At 49.6% G+C, this 17,414-nt stretch overlaps 1 protein-coding gene across 3 annotated transcripts in view; it reads left to right on the top strand.

Annotated features, from left to right (window-relative positions):
- The first annotated feature begins 9,797 nt into the window (after positions 1-9,797).
- The window catches only part of SIN3B (SIN3 transcription regulator family member B), a 50,708-nt gene continuing 43,091 nt past the window's right edge, over positions 9,798-17,414 (top strand). Inside the window, exons 1-3 of one of the 3 annotated variants that reach the window (XM_074384433.1) lie at positions 9,798-9,962; positions 10,220-10,326; positions 11,901-12,054. In XM_074384433.1, coding sequence (XP_074240534.1) covers positions 9,855-9,962; positions 10,220-10,326; positions 11,901-12,054 — 369 coding nt within the window. In that variant the 5' untranslated portion in view covers positions 9,798-9,854. The remainder of the gene's footprint in view (positions 9,963-10,219; positions 10,327-11,900; positions 12,055-17,414) is intronic. The other 2 variants (XM_074384432.1, XM_003942334.4) reach the window with 2 other exon arrangements.

Genomic DNA, 17,414 nt, shown 5'->3' with positions numbered 1-17,414 from the left:
GAGATTTCCCATCTACTCCCTGCTCCCACTCATACTCAGCCTCCCCCTCAACATCCCTCACTCCAACAAATGCAGAGTGGTGAATTTGCTACAATGGATGAACCCACATTGACACATCCTTATCACAGGATACTTTTTTTTTTTTTGGGAGACAGAATCTGACTCTGTCACCCAGGCTGGAGTGCAGTGCAGTGGTGAAATCTCAGCTCACTGCAACCTCCACCTCCTGGGTTCAAGCTGTTCTGCTGCCCCTGCCTCCCAAGCAGCTGGGATTACAGGCACGCGCCACCACACCTGGCTAATTTTTGTATTTGTAGTAGAGACAAATACAAAGGAGGCTAAGGCAGGCGGGTCATCTGAGGTCAGGAGTTTGAGACCAGCCTGGCCAAATGATAAAACCCCATCTCTACTAAAAATACAAAAAATGAGCTGGGTGTGGTGGTATATGCCAGTAGTCCCAGCCACTTTGGAGGCTGAGGCAGGAAGATTGCTTGAACCCAGAAGGCGAGGTTTGCAGTGAGCTGAGATTATGCCCCTCCACTCCAGTCTGGCAACAGAGCAAGACTCTGTCTCAAAAAAAAAAAAAAAAAAAAAAAAAAAGTCTTTTAATTGTCCTCATGATGAATACACACATGTGTACACACATGCCCCAAATGGAATTGGCATGTGGTTTTGTCAGAGGCTTTGAAACAATCTTACTCCATCTTGAATAGGGGCTGGGTAAAATGAGGCAGAGACCTGCTGAGCTGCATTCCCAGAAGGTTGGACATTCTAAGCCACAGGGTGAGATGGGAGGTGGACACAAGATCCAGGTCACAAAGACCCTGCTGATGAAACAGGATGCAGGGTTTCTGTTGTTGGTGGTGGTGGTGGTGCTTTTGAGACAGAGGCTCGCTCTGTTGCCCATGCTGGAGTGCAGTGGCGTGATCTTGGCTCACTGCAACCTCCACCTCCTGGGTTCAAGCAATTCTCCTGCCTCAGCCTCCCAAGTAGCTGGGATCACAGGTGCCTGCCACCACCACCCCTGGCTAATTTTTTTTTGTTGTTTTTAAGTAGAGATTCGGGTTTCACCATGTTGGTCAGGCTGGTCTTGAACTCCTGACCTCAGGTGATATACCCATCTCAGCCTCCCAAAGTGCTGGGATTACAGGCGTGAGCCACTGTGTCCATCCGGGATGCAGGTTTTTTTTTTTTTTTTTTTGAGATGGCGTTTTGCTCTTGTTACCCAGGCTGGAGTGCAATGGTGTGATCTCGGCTCACCACAACCTCCGCCTCCTGGGTTCAGGCAATTCTCCTGCCTCAGCCTCCTGAGTAGCTGGGATTACAGGCATGCACCACCATGCCCAGCTAATGTGTTTTTTTTTTTTTTTTTTTTTTTTTGAGACGGAGTTTCGCTCTTGTTACCCAGGCTGGAGTGCAATGGCGCGATCTCGGCTCACCGCAACCTCCGCCCCCTGGGTTCAGGCAATTCTCCTGCCTCAGCCTCCTGAGTAGCTGGGATTACACGCACGCGCCACCACGCCCAGCTAATTTTTTGTATTTTTAGTAGAGACGGGGTTTCACCATGTTGACCAGGATGGTCTCAATCTCTCGACCTCGGCCTCCCAAAGTGCTGGGATTACAGGCTTGAGCCACCGCGCCCGGCCTGTTTTGTATTTTTAGTACAGACGGGGTTTCACCATGTTGACCAGGATGGTCTTGATCTCTTGACCTCGTGATCCACCCGCCTCAGCCTCCCAAAGTGCTGGGATTACAGGTGGGTTTCACCATGTTGGTCAGGCTGGTCTTGAACTCCTGACCTCAGGTGATCCACCCATCTCAGCCTCCCAAAGTGCTGGGATTACAGGCGTGAGCCACTGTGCCCATCCAGGATGCAGGGTTTTATCAGTGTGGTGTGAAAGTGACCTCTGGTTGTCCTCACTGCTCATCACACACTAAGTATAATACATTAGCATGCTAAGAGACACTCCCACAAGCACTACGACAGTTTACAAATGCCATGGCAACGTCCAGAAGTTACCCTATAGGGTCTAAAAGGGTAGGAACCATCAGTTCTGGGAAATCTTCACCCTTTTTCTCAGAAAACTCATGAATAATCCATCCCTTGTTTAGCCTATAATCAAGAAATAACTCCTCAATCCAGCAGCCCTTATCAATGCTCTGCCTATGGAGTAGCCAATTCTTTTATTCCTTTACCTTCTTTTTCTTTGTTTTTTAAATTCATTTTTATTTTTTGAGGTGGAGTTGCTCTGCTTGCTCAGGCTGGAGTGCAACGGTGCCATCTCATCTCACCGCAACCTCCGCCTCCCAGGTTCAAGCGATTCTCCTGCCTCAGCCTCCCAAGTAGCTGGAATTACAAGGACCTGCCACCACACCCAGCTAATTTGCTAATTTTTGTATTTTTAGTAGAGACAGGGTTTCAGCATGTTGACCAGGCTGGTCTCGAACTCCTGACCTCAGGTGATCTACCTGCCTCGGTCTCCCAAAGTGTTGGGATTACAGGCATGAGCTGCCACGCCTGGCCTCTTCTCTTTTTTTTATTGAGACAAGGTCTTTCTCTGTCTCCCAGGCTGGAGTGCAGTGACACAATCAAGGGTCACAGCAGCTTTGACTTCCTGGACTCAAGCAATTCTCCTGCCTCAACCTCCCAAGTAGCTAGGATTACAGATGTGTACCACCACACCTGGCTAATTTTTGCGGTTTTTTTTGTTTGTTTGTTTTTTTGGTAGAGAAAAATCGATCTGCCTGCCTTGATTTTCCAAAGTGCTGGGATTACAACTGTTAGCCACCTGGCCTCCTTTACTGTCTTGTCTTTTTTTTTTTTTTTTGAGACGGAGTCTCTCTCAGGCTGGAGTGCAGTGGCGCTATCTCAACTCACTGCAACCTCCGCCTCCTGGGTTCAAGCAATTCTCTGCCTCAGCCTCCCGAGTAGCTGGGATTAGAGGCGCCTGCCACCACGCCGGGCTAATTTTTTGTATTTTTAGTAGAGACAGGGTTTCACCATGTTGGCCAGGCTGGTCTTGATCTCCTGACCTCATGATCCGCCCACCTTGGCCTCCCAAAGTGCTGGGATTGCAGGCATAAGCCACGTGGCCTCCTTCACTTTCTTAATAAGCTTACTTTCACTTCGGACTCGCCTGGTATTCTTTCTTGGGCAAGGTCCAAGAATCTTCTCTTGGGATCTGGACTATGACTCCATTCTGCTAACAGTTTTTTCTTTCCCAGCTGAAAGAGGGCTTTTGCTGATCATTTGAGAGAAAACAGATTTGAGTAGAATCCACACTCCCTGGGAGGAGGGGCGCACTGTGGGACAAGGCTGTTAGCCCTCAAGGATGATGACTCATAGGTTGCTGGTGTCAGAGGCATTTGAACCAGAGCCACTCCAACTTGAATAGGAGTTGGGTAAAATGAGGCTGAGACCTAGTGGGCTGCATTCCCAGACCGCGAAGACATTCTAAGTCACAGGATGACGTAGGAGGTCTGCACAAGATACAGGTCATAACAACCTTGCTGATCAAACAGGTTTCAGTAAAGACGCCAGCCCAAATGCACCAAAACCAAGATGGCCACGGGAGTGACCAGTGGTGGTCCTCACTGCTACACCCACCAGTGCCACGACAGTTTACAGATGCCATGGCAATGTCAAGTTGTTCCCCTACTTGGTCTAAAAAGGGGAGGCACAAATAGTCCACCTCTTGTTTAGCATATCATCAAGAAATTACGGGCCAATCAAGGTGGCTTTCGCTTGTGATCCCAGCACTTTGGGAGGCCGAGGGAGGCAGATCATTTGAGGTCAGGGGTTCGAGACCAGCCTAGCCAACATGGTGAGACCCCCCCCCCCCATCTCTACTAAAAAAAACACAAATTAGCCAGGCCTGGTGGCGCATGCCTGTAATCCCAGCTACTTGGGAGAATGAGGTAGGAGAATGGCTTGACCTGGCAGGCAGATGTTGCAGTGAGCTGAGATTGCACCACTGTACTCCAGCCTGGGCAACTGAGTAAGACTTTGTCTAAAAAAAAAAAAAAAAAAAAAAAAAAAACCCCAGAAATAACCATAAAAATGGGCAACCACAGCCCTCAGGGCTGCTCTATGGAGTAGCCATTCTTTATTCCTTTAGTTTTCTAATAAACTTTATGAACTGGCCCTGAATTTTTTCTTGCGTGAGATCCAAGAACCCTCTCTTGGGGCCTGGATTGGGACCCCTTTCCTGGAACAGTGTTGGAGGTGTTTGAACCCAAGGAAACCCGACTTGAATAGAAGTAAAATAAGGCTGAGACCTAGTGGGCTGCATTCCCAGATGGTGAAGATATTTTAAGTCACAGGATGACGTAGGAGGTTAGCACAAGATACAGGTCATAACGACCTTGCTGATAAAACAGATTGTAGTAAAGATGCCAGCCAAAACCCACTAAAACAAAGATGGCCACGGGAGTGACCTGTGGTGGTCCTCACTGCTACGCTCCCACCAGCACCACGACAGTTTACAGGTGCCATGGCAACGTCAGGAAGTTCCCCTACTTGGTCTAAAAAGGGGAGGTATGAGTAATCCACCCCTTGTTTAGCATATCATCAAGAAATAACCATAAAAATGGACAATCAGGCTGGGCGCCGTGGCTCACACCTGTAATCCTAGCACTTTGGGAGGCTGAGGTGGTGGATCACGAGATCAGGAGATCGAGACCATCCTGGCTAACACAGTGGAACCCCGTCTCTACTAAAAAAAAAAAAAAAAAAAAAAAAAAGTTAGCCAGGCTTGGTAGTGGGCACCTGTAGTCCCAGCTACTCAGGAGGCTGAGGCTTGCTTGAACCCAGGAAGCAGAGGTTGCAGTGAGCTGAAATTGCATTCCAGCCTGGGCGACAGAGGTAGACTCCGTCTCAAAAAGAAAAAAAAAAAGAAGGGCAACCATAGCCCTCGGGGCTGCTCTGTCTATGGAGTCACCAGTCTTTATTCCTTTACTTTCCTTATACACTTGCTTTCACTTAAGAGACTCGCCCTGAATTTTTTCTTTCGTAAAATCCATAAACCCTCTCTGGGGGGTCTGCATCGGGATCCATTTCCTGTAACACTGGGCGGCTTTGGTAAGAAATGGACTATCCAGACATCTGGCGGCCACAAAGTGTTCAGTCTGCCTTCGCTGCTCTTCATACAGGAACGCACTGAAACCAAGCAGAATCCCTTTCCTGGCTGGGAGCCATGAATCTTCCCTTTCTAAATACCACTCCCTTCCACTCACTTCTCTCTACTTCCACTGCTCCCATCCTGGTCTAAGCCACTGTTGTCCTTTGCCTAAATGATGAAACAGCCTCCCTGGCTCCCCTCCAATCACTTTCCCGCAGAACAGCCAGAGTGATCACTTTTAAATGCAAACCTGGACTTGCAGTGAGCGCCTCTGCCCAAAGCCCTTGGGCAGTTTCCACCAGCATTAAAGGTTGAACTCAGCGTTGAAGGTGCGGCATGTTCGCCCCTCTGGCTGCTCCAGGATTATCTTGTACTCTCTTCTCCCTCTCTGTAGCCTGGGAAACTCGTTTTTTTTGTTTTGTTTTGTTTTTTTGAGACAGACTTTTTTGCTCTTTTTGTCCAGACTGGAGTGCAATGGTGCGATCTGGCTCACAGCAATCTCTGCTTCCCGGGTTCAAGCGATTCTCCTGCCTCAGCCTCCTGAGTAGCTGGGATTACAGGCATGCGCCACCACACCTGGCTAATTTTATATTTTTAGTAGAGATGAGGTTTCTCCATGTTGGTCAGGCCGGTCTCGAACTCCCAACCTCAGGTGATCCACCCGCCTCGGCATGAACCACTGCGCCCGGCCCGCTCACTTGTTCTTAGAACGTTTGTTGTGAAGAAGCTCAGGTTTCATGGAGACCACATGTTAAGTGTTCAAAGCAACAGCCCCAGCGAGGGTCTCAGCCTGTAGCCTGTAGCAACTGACACATATGTGTGTGAGCAAACATTCAGATGATTCCAGCCCCCAGACTTCGAGCCACACCCACTGAGGCCAAGGTTGAGTTATTCTTCCCAAACCTGCCCAAATTGCAGATTGAAGAGTAAAATGAATGTCATTTTTTTTTTTTTTTTGAGACAAGGTCTTGCTCTGTTCCCCAGACTGGAGTGCAGTGGCGCAATCTCAGTTCATTGCAACCTCTGCCTCCTGGGTTCAAGCCATTCTTATGTCTCAGCCACCTGAATAGCCGGGATTACAGGCGTGTGCCACCACGCTTGGCTAATTTTTGTATTTTTGGTAGAGTTGGGGTTTCACCATCTTGTCCAGGCTGGTCTTGAACTCCCGGCCTCATTTGATCCACCTCTCCTTCTTAAAGTGCTGGGATATAGCTGTGAGCTGCTTGCCCCGTGAATGTTGTTGTCATTCGAAGCTTCTAAGTCTTGGGCTGCTTTTTTCCCCATTTTTCTTTCTTTTTAATGTTTTTGTAGAGATGGGCGCTTGCTTTGTTGCCCAGGCTGGTCTCGAACTCCTGGCCTCAAGGGATTTCCCCCCAACCTTGGCCTCCCAAAGTACTGAGATTGTCAAAGGCTGATTTGTTACACAGCCATAGCAATATAAATTTAGGAGCTGTTACATGTATACATTTTCTTTGAAGTATTTGTTACATGTGAAACATTACATTTGTGTGATTATTAGATTCTTGTCTATCCTGAAAGACTGAAAGCTCTTAGCCAAATTTCTGTTCTTTTTTACCATTTTATTCCTAACACTTAGCACAGTGCCTGGTAAACGACGCATTCAATGCCAATTTACTCCCAACTTTCCTGCTCCTTTTCACTGATAACAAGTGAATGCCCTTGGTCACTAAGTGAATGCTCATGTCTTTGATAAATGCTGACTGAGTGGCTGAGACAGGGATTTGTGTTAGAGATGGTCCTCAAAACAAACATGACATATAAGTGGCTGTGGGAGGACACAGAAGGGGACTGGGAAAGCTTCCTGAGGGAAGGTGATATTTGGGTTGGGTTTAGAAGGATGTGTAGGTGTTTTCTTGATAACAAAGAGGCACGACAGTACTTCTGGCCATGGAAATGGTGAGAGCCCATGCTTTGGGCCAGGAAGCAGGCAGGTCGGTCAGGCAATGGTGTCAGGTTCTGCACAGAGGCAGTTTGCTGGGGTGGAAAATCCTGCAGGAAAGGGTTCCTAAGGACAGATTCTGACGGTCTGCAATGTAGGTGCTTATCTCATTAGAGATAGGTCTCCCTATCTCTAATGAGGTGAAATCTAAGTGAGAGGGGAGATCCCCTTGCCTCCAATTTTACCTCCTCCCTCCCTCCCTTCCAGATGGGAAGGAGGGTGAAGAAGGAAAAAAAAAATGAAATAAAATACCGCCGGGCGCGGTGGCTCACGCCTGTAATCCCAACACTTTGGGAGGCCGAGGCGGGTGGATCACGAGGTCAAGAGATCATAGACCATCCTGGTCAACATGGTGAAACCCCATCTCTACTAAAAATACAAAAAATTATCTGGGCATGGTGGTGCGTGCCTGTAATCCCAGCTACTGAGGCAGGAGAATTGCCTGAACCCAGGAGGCGGAGGTTGTGGTGAGCTGAGATCGCGCCATTGCACTCCAGCCTGGGTAACAAGAGCGAAACTCTGTCTGAAAGAAAGAAAGAAAGAAAGAAAGAAAAAGAAAGAAAGAAAGAAAGAAAGAAAGAAAGAAAGAAAAAGAAAGAAAGAAAGAAAAAAGAAAGAAAGAAAGAAAGAAAGAAAGAAAGAAAGAAAGAAAGAAAGAAAGAAAGAAAGAAAGAAAATACCAAAGAGCTGGGGAAATGACTCCCTTTTTAGTTTCCAGCGTCTCTGCTATCTGTTAACCTTGAAAGAGCTGCAAATGAATGTTATCCCTGCCGGCTGGAGCCCAGCACTGGTTCACGCCCCCACATCTCCACGGACCAGGCTGCCTCCTGGAAACACCTCTGCCAACAAATGGCTTGTTACTTTTGTCTTGTGTCTGTAAGCCCCCTCCCCTGCTGGTCCCCACTCACGCTGCATATGAATTAGCAAATCAATGAAGCCAAAAGGTTGTTAAGGTCAGACATCCAGCAAATAGACAATGACATAGTTCTACCTCAGTTTCCCCTTTAGCAGTGTAAGCCTATAAAAGAGGAGAGAAGCTGCAGCTTGGGGAGTTCCGGGAGTGAGGCTGTTGCCCCTTGAAACTCCTGGCCGAATAAAAAAAGCCACTTCCTTCCTCAGTTTGGCGTTTGAGAGGTTTGTTCCATGCTGCTCCTGCTTCATAAGCACCTACACTGCAGGCTGTCAGAAAAGGTTTTTAGAAACCTTTTCCTGCAGGATTTTCGAGGTGGACCATGCCTGTAATCCCAGCACCTTGGGAGGCTGAGGCAAACGGATTGCCTGAACTCAAGAGTTCAGGACCAGCCTGGGCAACACACACACACACACACACACACACACACACACACACACACACAGAGAGAGAGAGAGAGAGAGAGAGAGAGAGAGAAGTAGGAAGACCTTGGAGGTTTGGAAGCAGGGGTGGAATGAGCCGAGTTTTTTCTTTCTTTCTTTTTTTTGAGACAGAGTCTCTGTCACCAGGCTGGAGTGTAGTGGTGCAATCTCGGATCACTGCAAACTCCACCTCCTGAGTTCAAGCAATCCTCCTGCCTCAGCTTCCTGAGTAGCTGGGGCTACAGGCGTGCACCACCACACACAGTATTTTTGTATTTTTAGTAGAGTCGCAGTTTCACCATGTTGGCCAGGATGGTTTCAATCTTTTGACCTCGTGATCTGCCCACCTTGGCCTCCCAAAATGCTGGGATTATAGGTGTGAGCCACGGTACCTGGCTTGAGTTTTTTCTTTGTTGTTTTTTTTTTTTTTGAGGTGAGATGCTCTAAAACAAACAAAAAACACTGCTATGCTTCCCAGGCTGGAGTGCAGTGGTAAGTTCATGGTTCACTGCAGCCTTGAACTCTTGGCCTCAAGCAATCGTTCTGTCTCAGCCTCCCAAGTAGCTGGGACAACAGGTGTGCACCACCACGCCAAGCTAATTTATTCACTTTCAATTTTTTTAGTGGAGACGTGGATCTTGCTCTGCTGCCCAGGTGGTCTTGAACTCCTAAACTCAAGCAATTCTCCTGTCTTTGTCTCCCAAAGTGCTGGGATTACAGGCCTGAGCCACCACCCCCAGCCTGGAGTTCTTGATAGTACCAGGGCTGAGAAAGTACCAGGGTTAGGAGGCTACTAAACTAGTCCAGCTGGGAAGTGATGGGACCAAGGAAAGGGAAGTGAAAATGGAGGAGTAGGACTAACTCAAAGGCCGTTTAGCAGAAATTCACCACACCAGGCCCTGTATTAGGGCGCTGGGTGCTCATACTTCATTGTCCCATCAGCTCTAGAAAGCAGGAACCCACAGATGTTTTCCATAAAAGGCCAAATTGTAAATACATCAGGTTCTGCAGATCTGTACGATCTTTAGCAACTAGCTACTCTGTTATGCAAAAGCAGGCTGATATCCTAGATACACCGGCGGGCGTGTCTGTGTGCCAATAAAACTTTATTCAGGGACCTTCAAATGTGAATTTCAGAAACTTTTTCACTGGTCATGGACTATTCTTCTTTGGATTTTTCCCCCAGCTAGGTAAACATGTAAAAAATCATTCTGAGCTTGCGGGGCCAGACCAAGCAGGCGGCGGGTCTTGGTTCGCCTACCCATGCTATATAAATCCTTAATTATGCACGAGAGCAATTTTAAGGAGAAGATCCTCAGAGGAGACCCTCAAAGAGCGCCGCCCCTCTAACGTCATCAAACCCCGCCTCCAAAGGCGGGGGCTGCGCATGCGCGGGAGGCCGTCGGGCGGGGGCGGGGCGGGGTGCTGCTCCGACTTCGAACATGGCGCACGCTGGCGGCGGCAGCGGTGGCGGCCCCGCGGGCCGGGGGCTGAGCGGCGCCCGCTGGGGTCGTTCGGGCTCCGCGGGCCACGAGAAGCTGCCGGTGCACGTGAGTGTCGTCCCTGCCCTCCCTCTGGGACCTTATCTTTTGGACTCCGCGGGCAGGCGCCCCTCACCCAGGCCCCGCCCGGCCCTGGCCCCGGCCCCGCCTCAGCCTCCCCTCTGCCCGGCCCCGGACCCCTCACTCCTCACCTCTCACCTTGGCCCTCTGAAGGTCCGGCCTGACCCCTTTCCCTCCAGCGATCCCAGCCCCTCGCCCCTCCTCCCCGCGGCTCGGGCCCACCGGAACCCTTCCCCTCTCTGCAGGTTGAAGACGCCCTCACCTATCTGGACCAGGTGAAGATCCGCTTTGGCAGCGACCCCGCCACCTACAACGGCTTCCTGGAGATCATGAAAGAGTTCAAAAGCCAGAGGTACCCGCAGGGCCCCTCTCCACCTCGGGGGACCCCCCCTTTGGCCAGAATCGGGCCTAGCGGGGTGGGACCTCCCCTCTCCGGGCTGCCCCCTTAGCCGGGTGACCTTGCGCGGGTTGTCGAATCTCACACAGCCTTAGCTCCTTCTGGTAACAAAAATGGAAATGGGTAGTACCCACCTTGTGGAGCTTCGTGGGGATTCCTGAAAGGAGGACAGGGACCAGGGAAGAGGCGAGGCCGTGCACACTCGTAAGAGTCGAATCCTGCCTTGATTTAATATGTTGATTTTTAAATAAGTTTTGTTCATGAAAGATTTGGTGGGACCCATTTTGATTATTTATTTTTTTTCAAGCACTGCAAAATGTTACTTGCCTTGATGACTGAAATTTTTGGCTCCTTTTCCCCTTTAATCTTGTCCTCAAGATGCTTCTCTGAGCTCACTGGAGTCCCAGGCCTGCTTGGAAGACGCGTAAAATGCTTAGTAAGGGAGCTGGCATACAGAAAACGTTTAAAACACATGAGCTGATTTTGCAGGCTGATTTTGTAATCAAGGAGGATTACAGATAGATGGGAAACCCTAGGATCATGCACTTATTTGTATAGGAGGCTCAGTGGGACTTGGAGTGAGTAAGGGATCCACTTAAGTGGCAGAGGTGGCACTAGAACTCAGACCCTCTGACTCAGATGCATTCGGGTCACATCCCTACCACGCTGCTGCCCCCTTTGGTGGGGCTGGCCTGTTCTCCTTCCAGGAGCCCAGTACTAAGGGCTGGGCTGTGATGCGGCTGGGAGGGAGACCCCATCTCTCCCCTCCTATTTATCTTACACGTTTCCCATGCTTGGCTGTACCATTGCTGTTTATGCATTGCAGTCATTTTCTCGGATGGAAACCTGTGTCATAGTCATCCCTATCTGATATGAAATGAAGGAACTTTTCACATTGCTTAGAGGATTTTGGCCTCCTGCCATTTCTTGGAGACCAGGACTTGCGGTTGGCTCTCCTGACATTTTCAGAACCGAGTGCTCATCCGTGGAGTATTTTGGGGGAGCTGAGCGATGTCAGTATTTTCTGGTTCTTACCAAAAGGACACAGGGAGCTCAGGCCTAGCCCCTCAGGAAATAGATCATGTGTACAGATGCTATCTCATACGCACCTTTTTTTTTTTTTTTGGAGATGGAGTCTCACTGTGTTGCCCAGGCTGGAGTGCAGCAGCATAATCTTGGCTCACTGCAACCTCCGTCGCCTGGGTTCAAGTGATTCTTGTGCCTCAGCCTCCTGAGTAGCTGGGATTGCAGGCATGCACCACCATGCCTCGCTTAGTTTTGAATCTTTAGTAGAGACAGGGTTTCGCCGTATTGGCCAGGCTGGTCTCAAGCTCTTGACCTCAGGTGATCTGCCTGCCTCGACCTCCCAAAATGCTGGGATTACAGGTGTGAGCCACTGTGCCTGGTGGATCACATTAGCTTGCCTTGTTGTCTGTGGAGAAGGTTGTTATGTGGCAGTATCAAGGGAGTAGGGAACAGATTTCATTTTTTATTTGCTTCCCAAGACCCACTCTCATTGTTTCTTCTAGTATCGATACTCCTGGAGTCATCAGACGTGTCTCCCAGCTCTTCCACGAGCACCCTGACCTCATTGTTGGATTCAATGCTTTTCTTCCCCTCGGATACAGAATAGACATTCCCAAGAACGGCAAGTTAAACATACAGTCGCCTCTGACATGCCAGGTATGCCACTATAGTGATTCGGATGTTCTCGGCCTTCACCACGTATATCTTGCTACTCACATTGAGCCACGTGTCTCTCTTGTGTCATTGCTAGAAAGCCACTTAAGATCCATTCTTCTAGGCATGCTCATTGCTTCTAGCACAAATCAAAATAGATATGGAAACACCTACACAAGCAGCCTCTGCCTCCCAAATTGATCTGTTCGGAAGATTTAAATCAAGAGTGGATGTCAGGGAGGTATCCTCCTAATGCAGAATTTTGTGTGAAGTCTGAGGTCTGGGCCTGAGGCTTTCCCAGCAAGCGTACCAGGCAGGCTTGCCCTTGTACTTGCTCATGTGGTCGTCTGCCTCTGATCACTCTCAGAACCACCTGTGAAATAAAGTGGTTGAGATGGTGTGTGAATAGCCACTTTTATGTTGGCTGTGTTTCATGGAATTGTCGACAGGATCATTAGCTCAGTTGGGACTCCTGGCTTTGCTTTGGCTGTTTCTTTCTTAGGTGATAGGTGCTGCCCTCTTATTTTTTTATTTTATTTTATTTTTTTGAGACAGAGTCTGGCTCTGTCATCCAGGCTGGAGTGCAGTGGTGCAATCTCAGCTCGGTGTAACCTGCACCTCCCAGATTCAAGCAATTCTCCTATCTCAGCCTCCCGAGTAGCTGGGATTATAGCCTCCTGTGTAGCTGGGATTATAGGCCACCATGCTCGGCTAATTTTTGTATTTTAAGGAGAGATATGGTTTTGCCCTGTTGGCCACGCTGGACTTGATCTCCTGACTTCAAGTGATCTGCCTGCCTTGGCCTTCCAAAGTGCTGGGATTACAGGCGTGAGCCACCATGCCCAGCCTCTTTTGAGACGGAGTCTCGCTGTATTGCCCGGGCTGGAGTGCAGTGGTGCTTCAGCTCGCTGCAGCCTTCGCCTCTCGGGGTCAAGTGATTCCTGCCTCAACCTCCCGAGCAGCTGAGATTACAGGCACATACCACCATGCCTGGCTAGTTTTTGTATTTTTAGTAGAGACAGGGTTTCACCGTGTTGGCCAGGATGGTCTCAATCTCCTGACCTCGTGATCTGCCCTCCTCGGCCTCCCAAAGTGCTGGAATTACAGGCATGAGCCACCGCACCCAGCCTTTCTTTCTTTTTTTTTTTAAAAGATGGGGTCTCACTCTTTTAAAAGTGAGTCTCACTCACTTTAAAAGTGGTCTCTTTTTTTTTTAAAAGACGGGGTCTCACTCCAGCCTGGAGTGCAGTGGCCCTATCATAGCTCACTGAAGCCTCAGTCTCCTGAGCTCAAGCAATCCTCCCATCTCGGCCTCCTAAGTAGCTAGGACTACAGGTATGCACTACCACGACCAGCTAATTTATTTATTTATTTTTTTGTAGTCACAGGGTCTCACTATGTTGCCCAGGCTGGTCTCAAACTCCTGGCCCCAAGCAGTCTGCCCACCTTGGCCTCTCACAGTGCTGAGATTACAGGAGTGAGCCACTGGGCCTGGCTAACTGCTCCTATCTCTGTGGTCTCTTCATCCTTGAGCTCACCAGCTCCTCTGATAAAAAGAAAGCCTATTTAAGATTTCCTTTTGTAAGATGACCGTTGTCATTTTTTCCACGTTGGTACTATTGCCATTTAGGGCATAATTCTTTGCTGTTGGGGTCTTCCCAGTGTGTTGTGGGATGTTTAGCAGCCAGCATCCGTAGCCTGCACCCACCAGCCCTTCACTCAGTTCTGACAGCCAGAAATGTCTCCAGACATTGCCAGGTGTCTCCCTGGGGGAAAAGTGCCCCTGTTGAGAACAGCTGGTATAAGTGAACCAGCTCTCCCAACCTCCTCCAGTCCTCACTCCTAGAATTTTAGCAGGGAGTGTCAGAATCTACTGCTGGAAGCACTTGGTGGGTCTCTCCTTTGATGGAAGACATGGTAAGAGTGTCCAGTTAGGGATCTGACACTCTGCAGTCAGTTGGAAAGAGAATGCTGAAGAGTAATGTGGCAGCAGCTTTTGTATTCCGTGTGCAGGGTGCATGTAAATTTTGCTGCTTCTCTGTGCAAGACTCTCTCTGCCATCAGTCTGTTGCTTCTGAAAGCCAAAGAGCAAGTCTCAGTTTGTTTGTTTGGTTTTTTGTTTGAGATGGAGTCTTGCTCTGTTACCCAGGCTGGAGTGCAGTGGTGCGATCTCAGCTCACTGCAACCTCTGCTTCCCAGGTTCAAGCGATTCTCCTGCCTCAGCCTCCTGAGTAGCTGGGATTACAGGCACACACCACCACGCCCGCCTAATTTTTTTTGTATTTTTAGTAGAGACCGGGGTTTTACCATGTTGGCCAGGCTGGTCTTGAACTCCTGACCTCGTGATCCTCCTGCCTCAGCGTCCCAAAATGCTGGGATTACCGCCATGAGCCACCACGCCTGGCTGAGTCTCAGTTTTAAAGGGGAACTTTGAAGCTTGTGGCTGCTGAACTCCGAAGAGCCTTCCATTTCCTGTTTGCAAATGGAGTCCCTGGATCCAGACATAGGGCTTGTGCTTCAGACCGTAAAAGTCTAAGCAAGACTAAACTCTGGAACAGTCATGACTGTAGGTGAAAGCCCAGCTCATTTGCAATGGCAGCATCCGTGAGAGCACTCTGTAGAGCCGGAATGCTGTGGAAACACTGGGTGTCATTCCCGTCACTCACTCAGAAAGAGCCGGACTGAAAAGAAGTGAAATGTGCATCCTGCATGTGGAAATTGCCTTTCTCTGCCCGTGGAGTAACTTGTCTTTCAGGGCTAGATCTTGACAGGAGTCACACTGTGGTTGTATTTGGAGTTGGCTCTTCTTTAAATAACTGCGGGGCCTCAACCGTGGAGGGCTGGCAGTCTTGTCTACCCCTAGGTGGCTTAGGTGACAATGATGATGGTGCAGGCCGATTGACCTGGGGAAAGGCTTGAAAAGAACTTTCACTTAGTAGCTACTCAGCAGGCCTTGGGCATCTTGCTGTAGCCTGGGAGCAGTCATTTCCAGGGCTTCCTGTCTTAGCTACAGAGGTTTGTTCTCTTCCGGGCACCTGGGAGCCCACTTACTTCCGGTTGATATTGACACACCTGTCACGTTTCCAGCCCTGCTTCCCAGCAGTCTGGGCTGTTTGTATGGCTTCAGGACAGACGCATGAGGCATGTCCGATGTCCAGGCCCTGACTTGCGTGTCTTCAGGAGTCCTTTGAGCTTTTGGCTCCCTGGAGTCCTTTGAGAGGCCATTGTCTGAAAGCCTCACGGGGCTTCCCACACACAAAGGCCCTGGTGATACTCTCTTTCCTTCTTTCTTTTTTTTAAGACTGAGTCTTGCTCTGTCACCCAGGCTGGAGTGCAGTGGCGCAATCTCGGCTCACTGCAACCTCCACTTCCTGGGTTCAAGCGATTCTCCTGCCTCAGCCTCCTGAGCAGCTGGAATTACAGGTGCACGCCACCACACCCAGCTAATTTTTGTGTTTTTAGTAGAGCCGGAGTTTCTCTGTGTTGGTCAGGCTGATCTCAAACTCCTGACTTCATGATCCGCCTGCCTCAGCCTCCCAAAGTACTTTTTTTTTAGTTTAATTGAAATTTTTAAAAATTTTTATGTATTTATTGAGCCTGAGTCTCCCTTCTGTCGCCAGGCTGGAGTGCGGTGGCACAAGCTTAGCTCACTGCAATCTCTGTCTCCTGGATTCAAGCGATTCTCCTGCCTCAGCCTCCTGAGTAGCTGGGACTACAGGCATCCACCACCACACCTGGCTAATTTTTTATATTTTTAGTAGAGACAGGGTTTCACAGTGTTGGCCAGGCTGGTCTCGATTTCCTGACCTTGTGATCCACCCGCCTCAGCTTTCCAAAGTCCTGGGATCGTAGGTATGAGCTACCATGCCCGGCCTATTTTTTATTTTTTTGAGACACAGTTTTACCCTGTCGCCCGAGTGCAGTGGCACGATCTTGGCTCACTGTAGCCTATACCTTCCAGGTTCAAGTCATTCTCCTGCTTCAGCTTCCTGAGTAGCTGGGATTACAGGTGCCTGCCACCACACCTGGCTAAATTTTGTATTTTTAGTAGAGACGGGCTTTCACCATGTTGGCCAGGATGGTCTCGAACCCCTGATCTCAAGTGATCCACCCACCTCAGCCTCCCAAAGTGCTGGAATAACAGGTGTGATCCACCGGGCTTGGCCTTTTTTACATTTTTAAAATAGAGACAGAATTTCACCATGTTGTCCAGGCTGGTCTTGAATTCCTGGACTCAAGTGATCCACCTGCCTTGGCCTCCCAAAGTGTTGGGGTTACAGGTGTGACCCACCACACCCGGCCAGTATTCTCTCTTAGTTTTCCTAGTTTGACTGTTTTGAAGTGTCAGTTTTTTTCCATTTTATCACAAGGCCTGCCAGCTATTGACAAGTAGGGAGTGGCCCACACGTGCTGAGGAACGTGAATAAGAATCCAGTCCTAGCCTCCCACAGCCTTTGGTGTAGGGTGTCTTAACTTCAGTTTTGGGGGCCAGACCATTCTTTATGGCGAGCGGCCATCCTGTGCACTGAAGGGTGTTTGAGCAGCCCCCTTGGCCTCCACCCACCAGTTGCTTCCAGATGTGATCACCTAAAGTGTCTCGGGTTGCCGAGTGTCCCCTGGCGGGGCAGGGTTGCTCTGGTTGAGAACATGAGTCTGAAGGGGAGACAGACACAGGCCAATGCGTGGCCAGTGGCGACCGGGAGAACTTGCCGGAAAGAACAGCCTCTTACTGGGGCCTCACCTGGGTCTCCTGAGTCAGCGTCATTTCTTGTCTGGTAATCCAGGCCTTGGTTGTAACGTCATCTCCACAGAGAGCCCCAGTCTCCACCCTGCGTCATTCGCACGTCATTCAAAACGGCTGGGAGAAGTTCAGAATCCATTGTTTATTGTTGGTTTTCCTTTCTTGTCGGTAGACGGTGAGTCCTTAAGATGAGGTAGGCTCTTCCACTGTCTTGTTCATGACCATGTCCACTTTCTGGAACATTCCTAGGGAGCAGTGCATGGTGCAAGAATGAGAAACTGGACGCTGGTGGGAACATGGCCACTCTCCGCTAGTGGGTCCTCTTCAGGTCAGATCCTGCCTTGTGGAAGATGACAGCTGGCTTGGACAGAGATAAGCAGCCCCTCTTCGTTCAGAGGGAGCCCCCTGGCTACTCTGTGGGAGAGTCCAGCTAGTTGCCAACAAGTTGGATTCTCAGTTTTGTATCTTCGTGGCTCATGGAGCAGAGAGTGACCCCTTTCCCCGAGCCAGGCCCTGGGGTTTACTCAGAGGCTCTGCTCTCAGGGTTCCTGCACAGTCAAGGTGGGGAGTCCCATAAGAAACAGACGGGCAGACGTGGGCTTCTGTGCTGTGGCCGAGGGCA

The sequence above is a fragment of the Saimiri boliviensis genome, chromosome 14 (genome assembly GCF_048565385.1).
Source record: "Saimiri boliviensis isolate mSaiBol1 chromosome 14, mSaiBol1.pri, whole genome shotgun sequence".
NCBI lineage: Eukaryota > Metazoa > Chordata > Mammalia > Primates > Cebidae > Saimiri > Saimiri boliviensis.
This window is presented reverse-complemented; position numbering and strand designations above follow the sequence as displayed.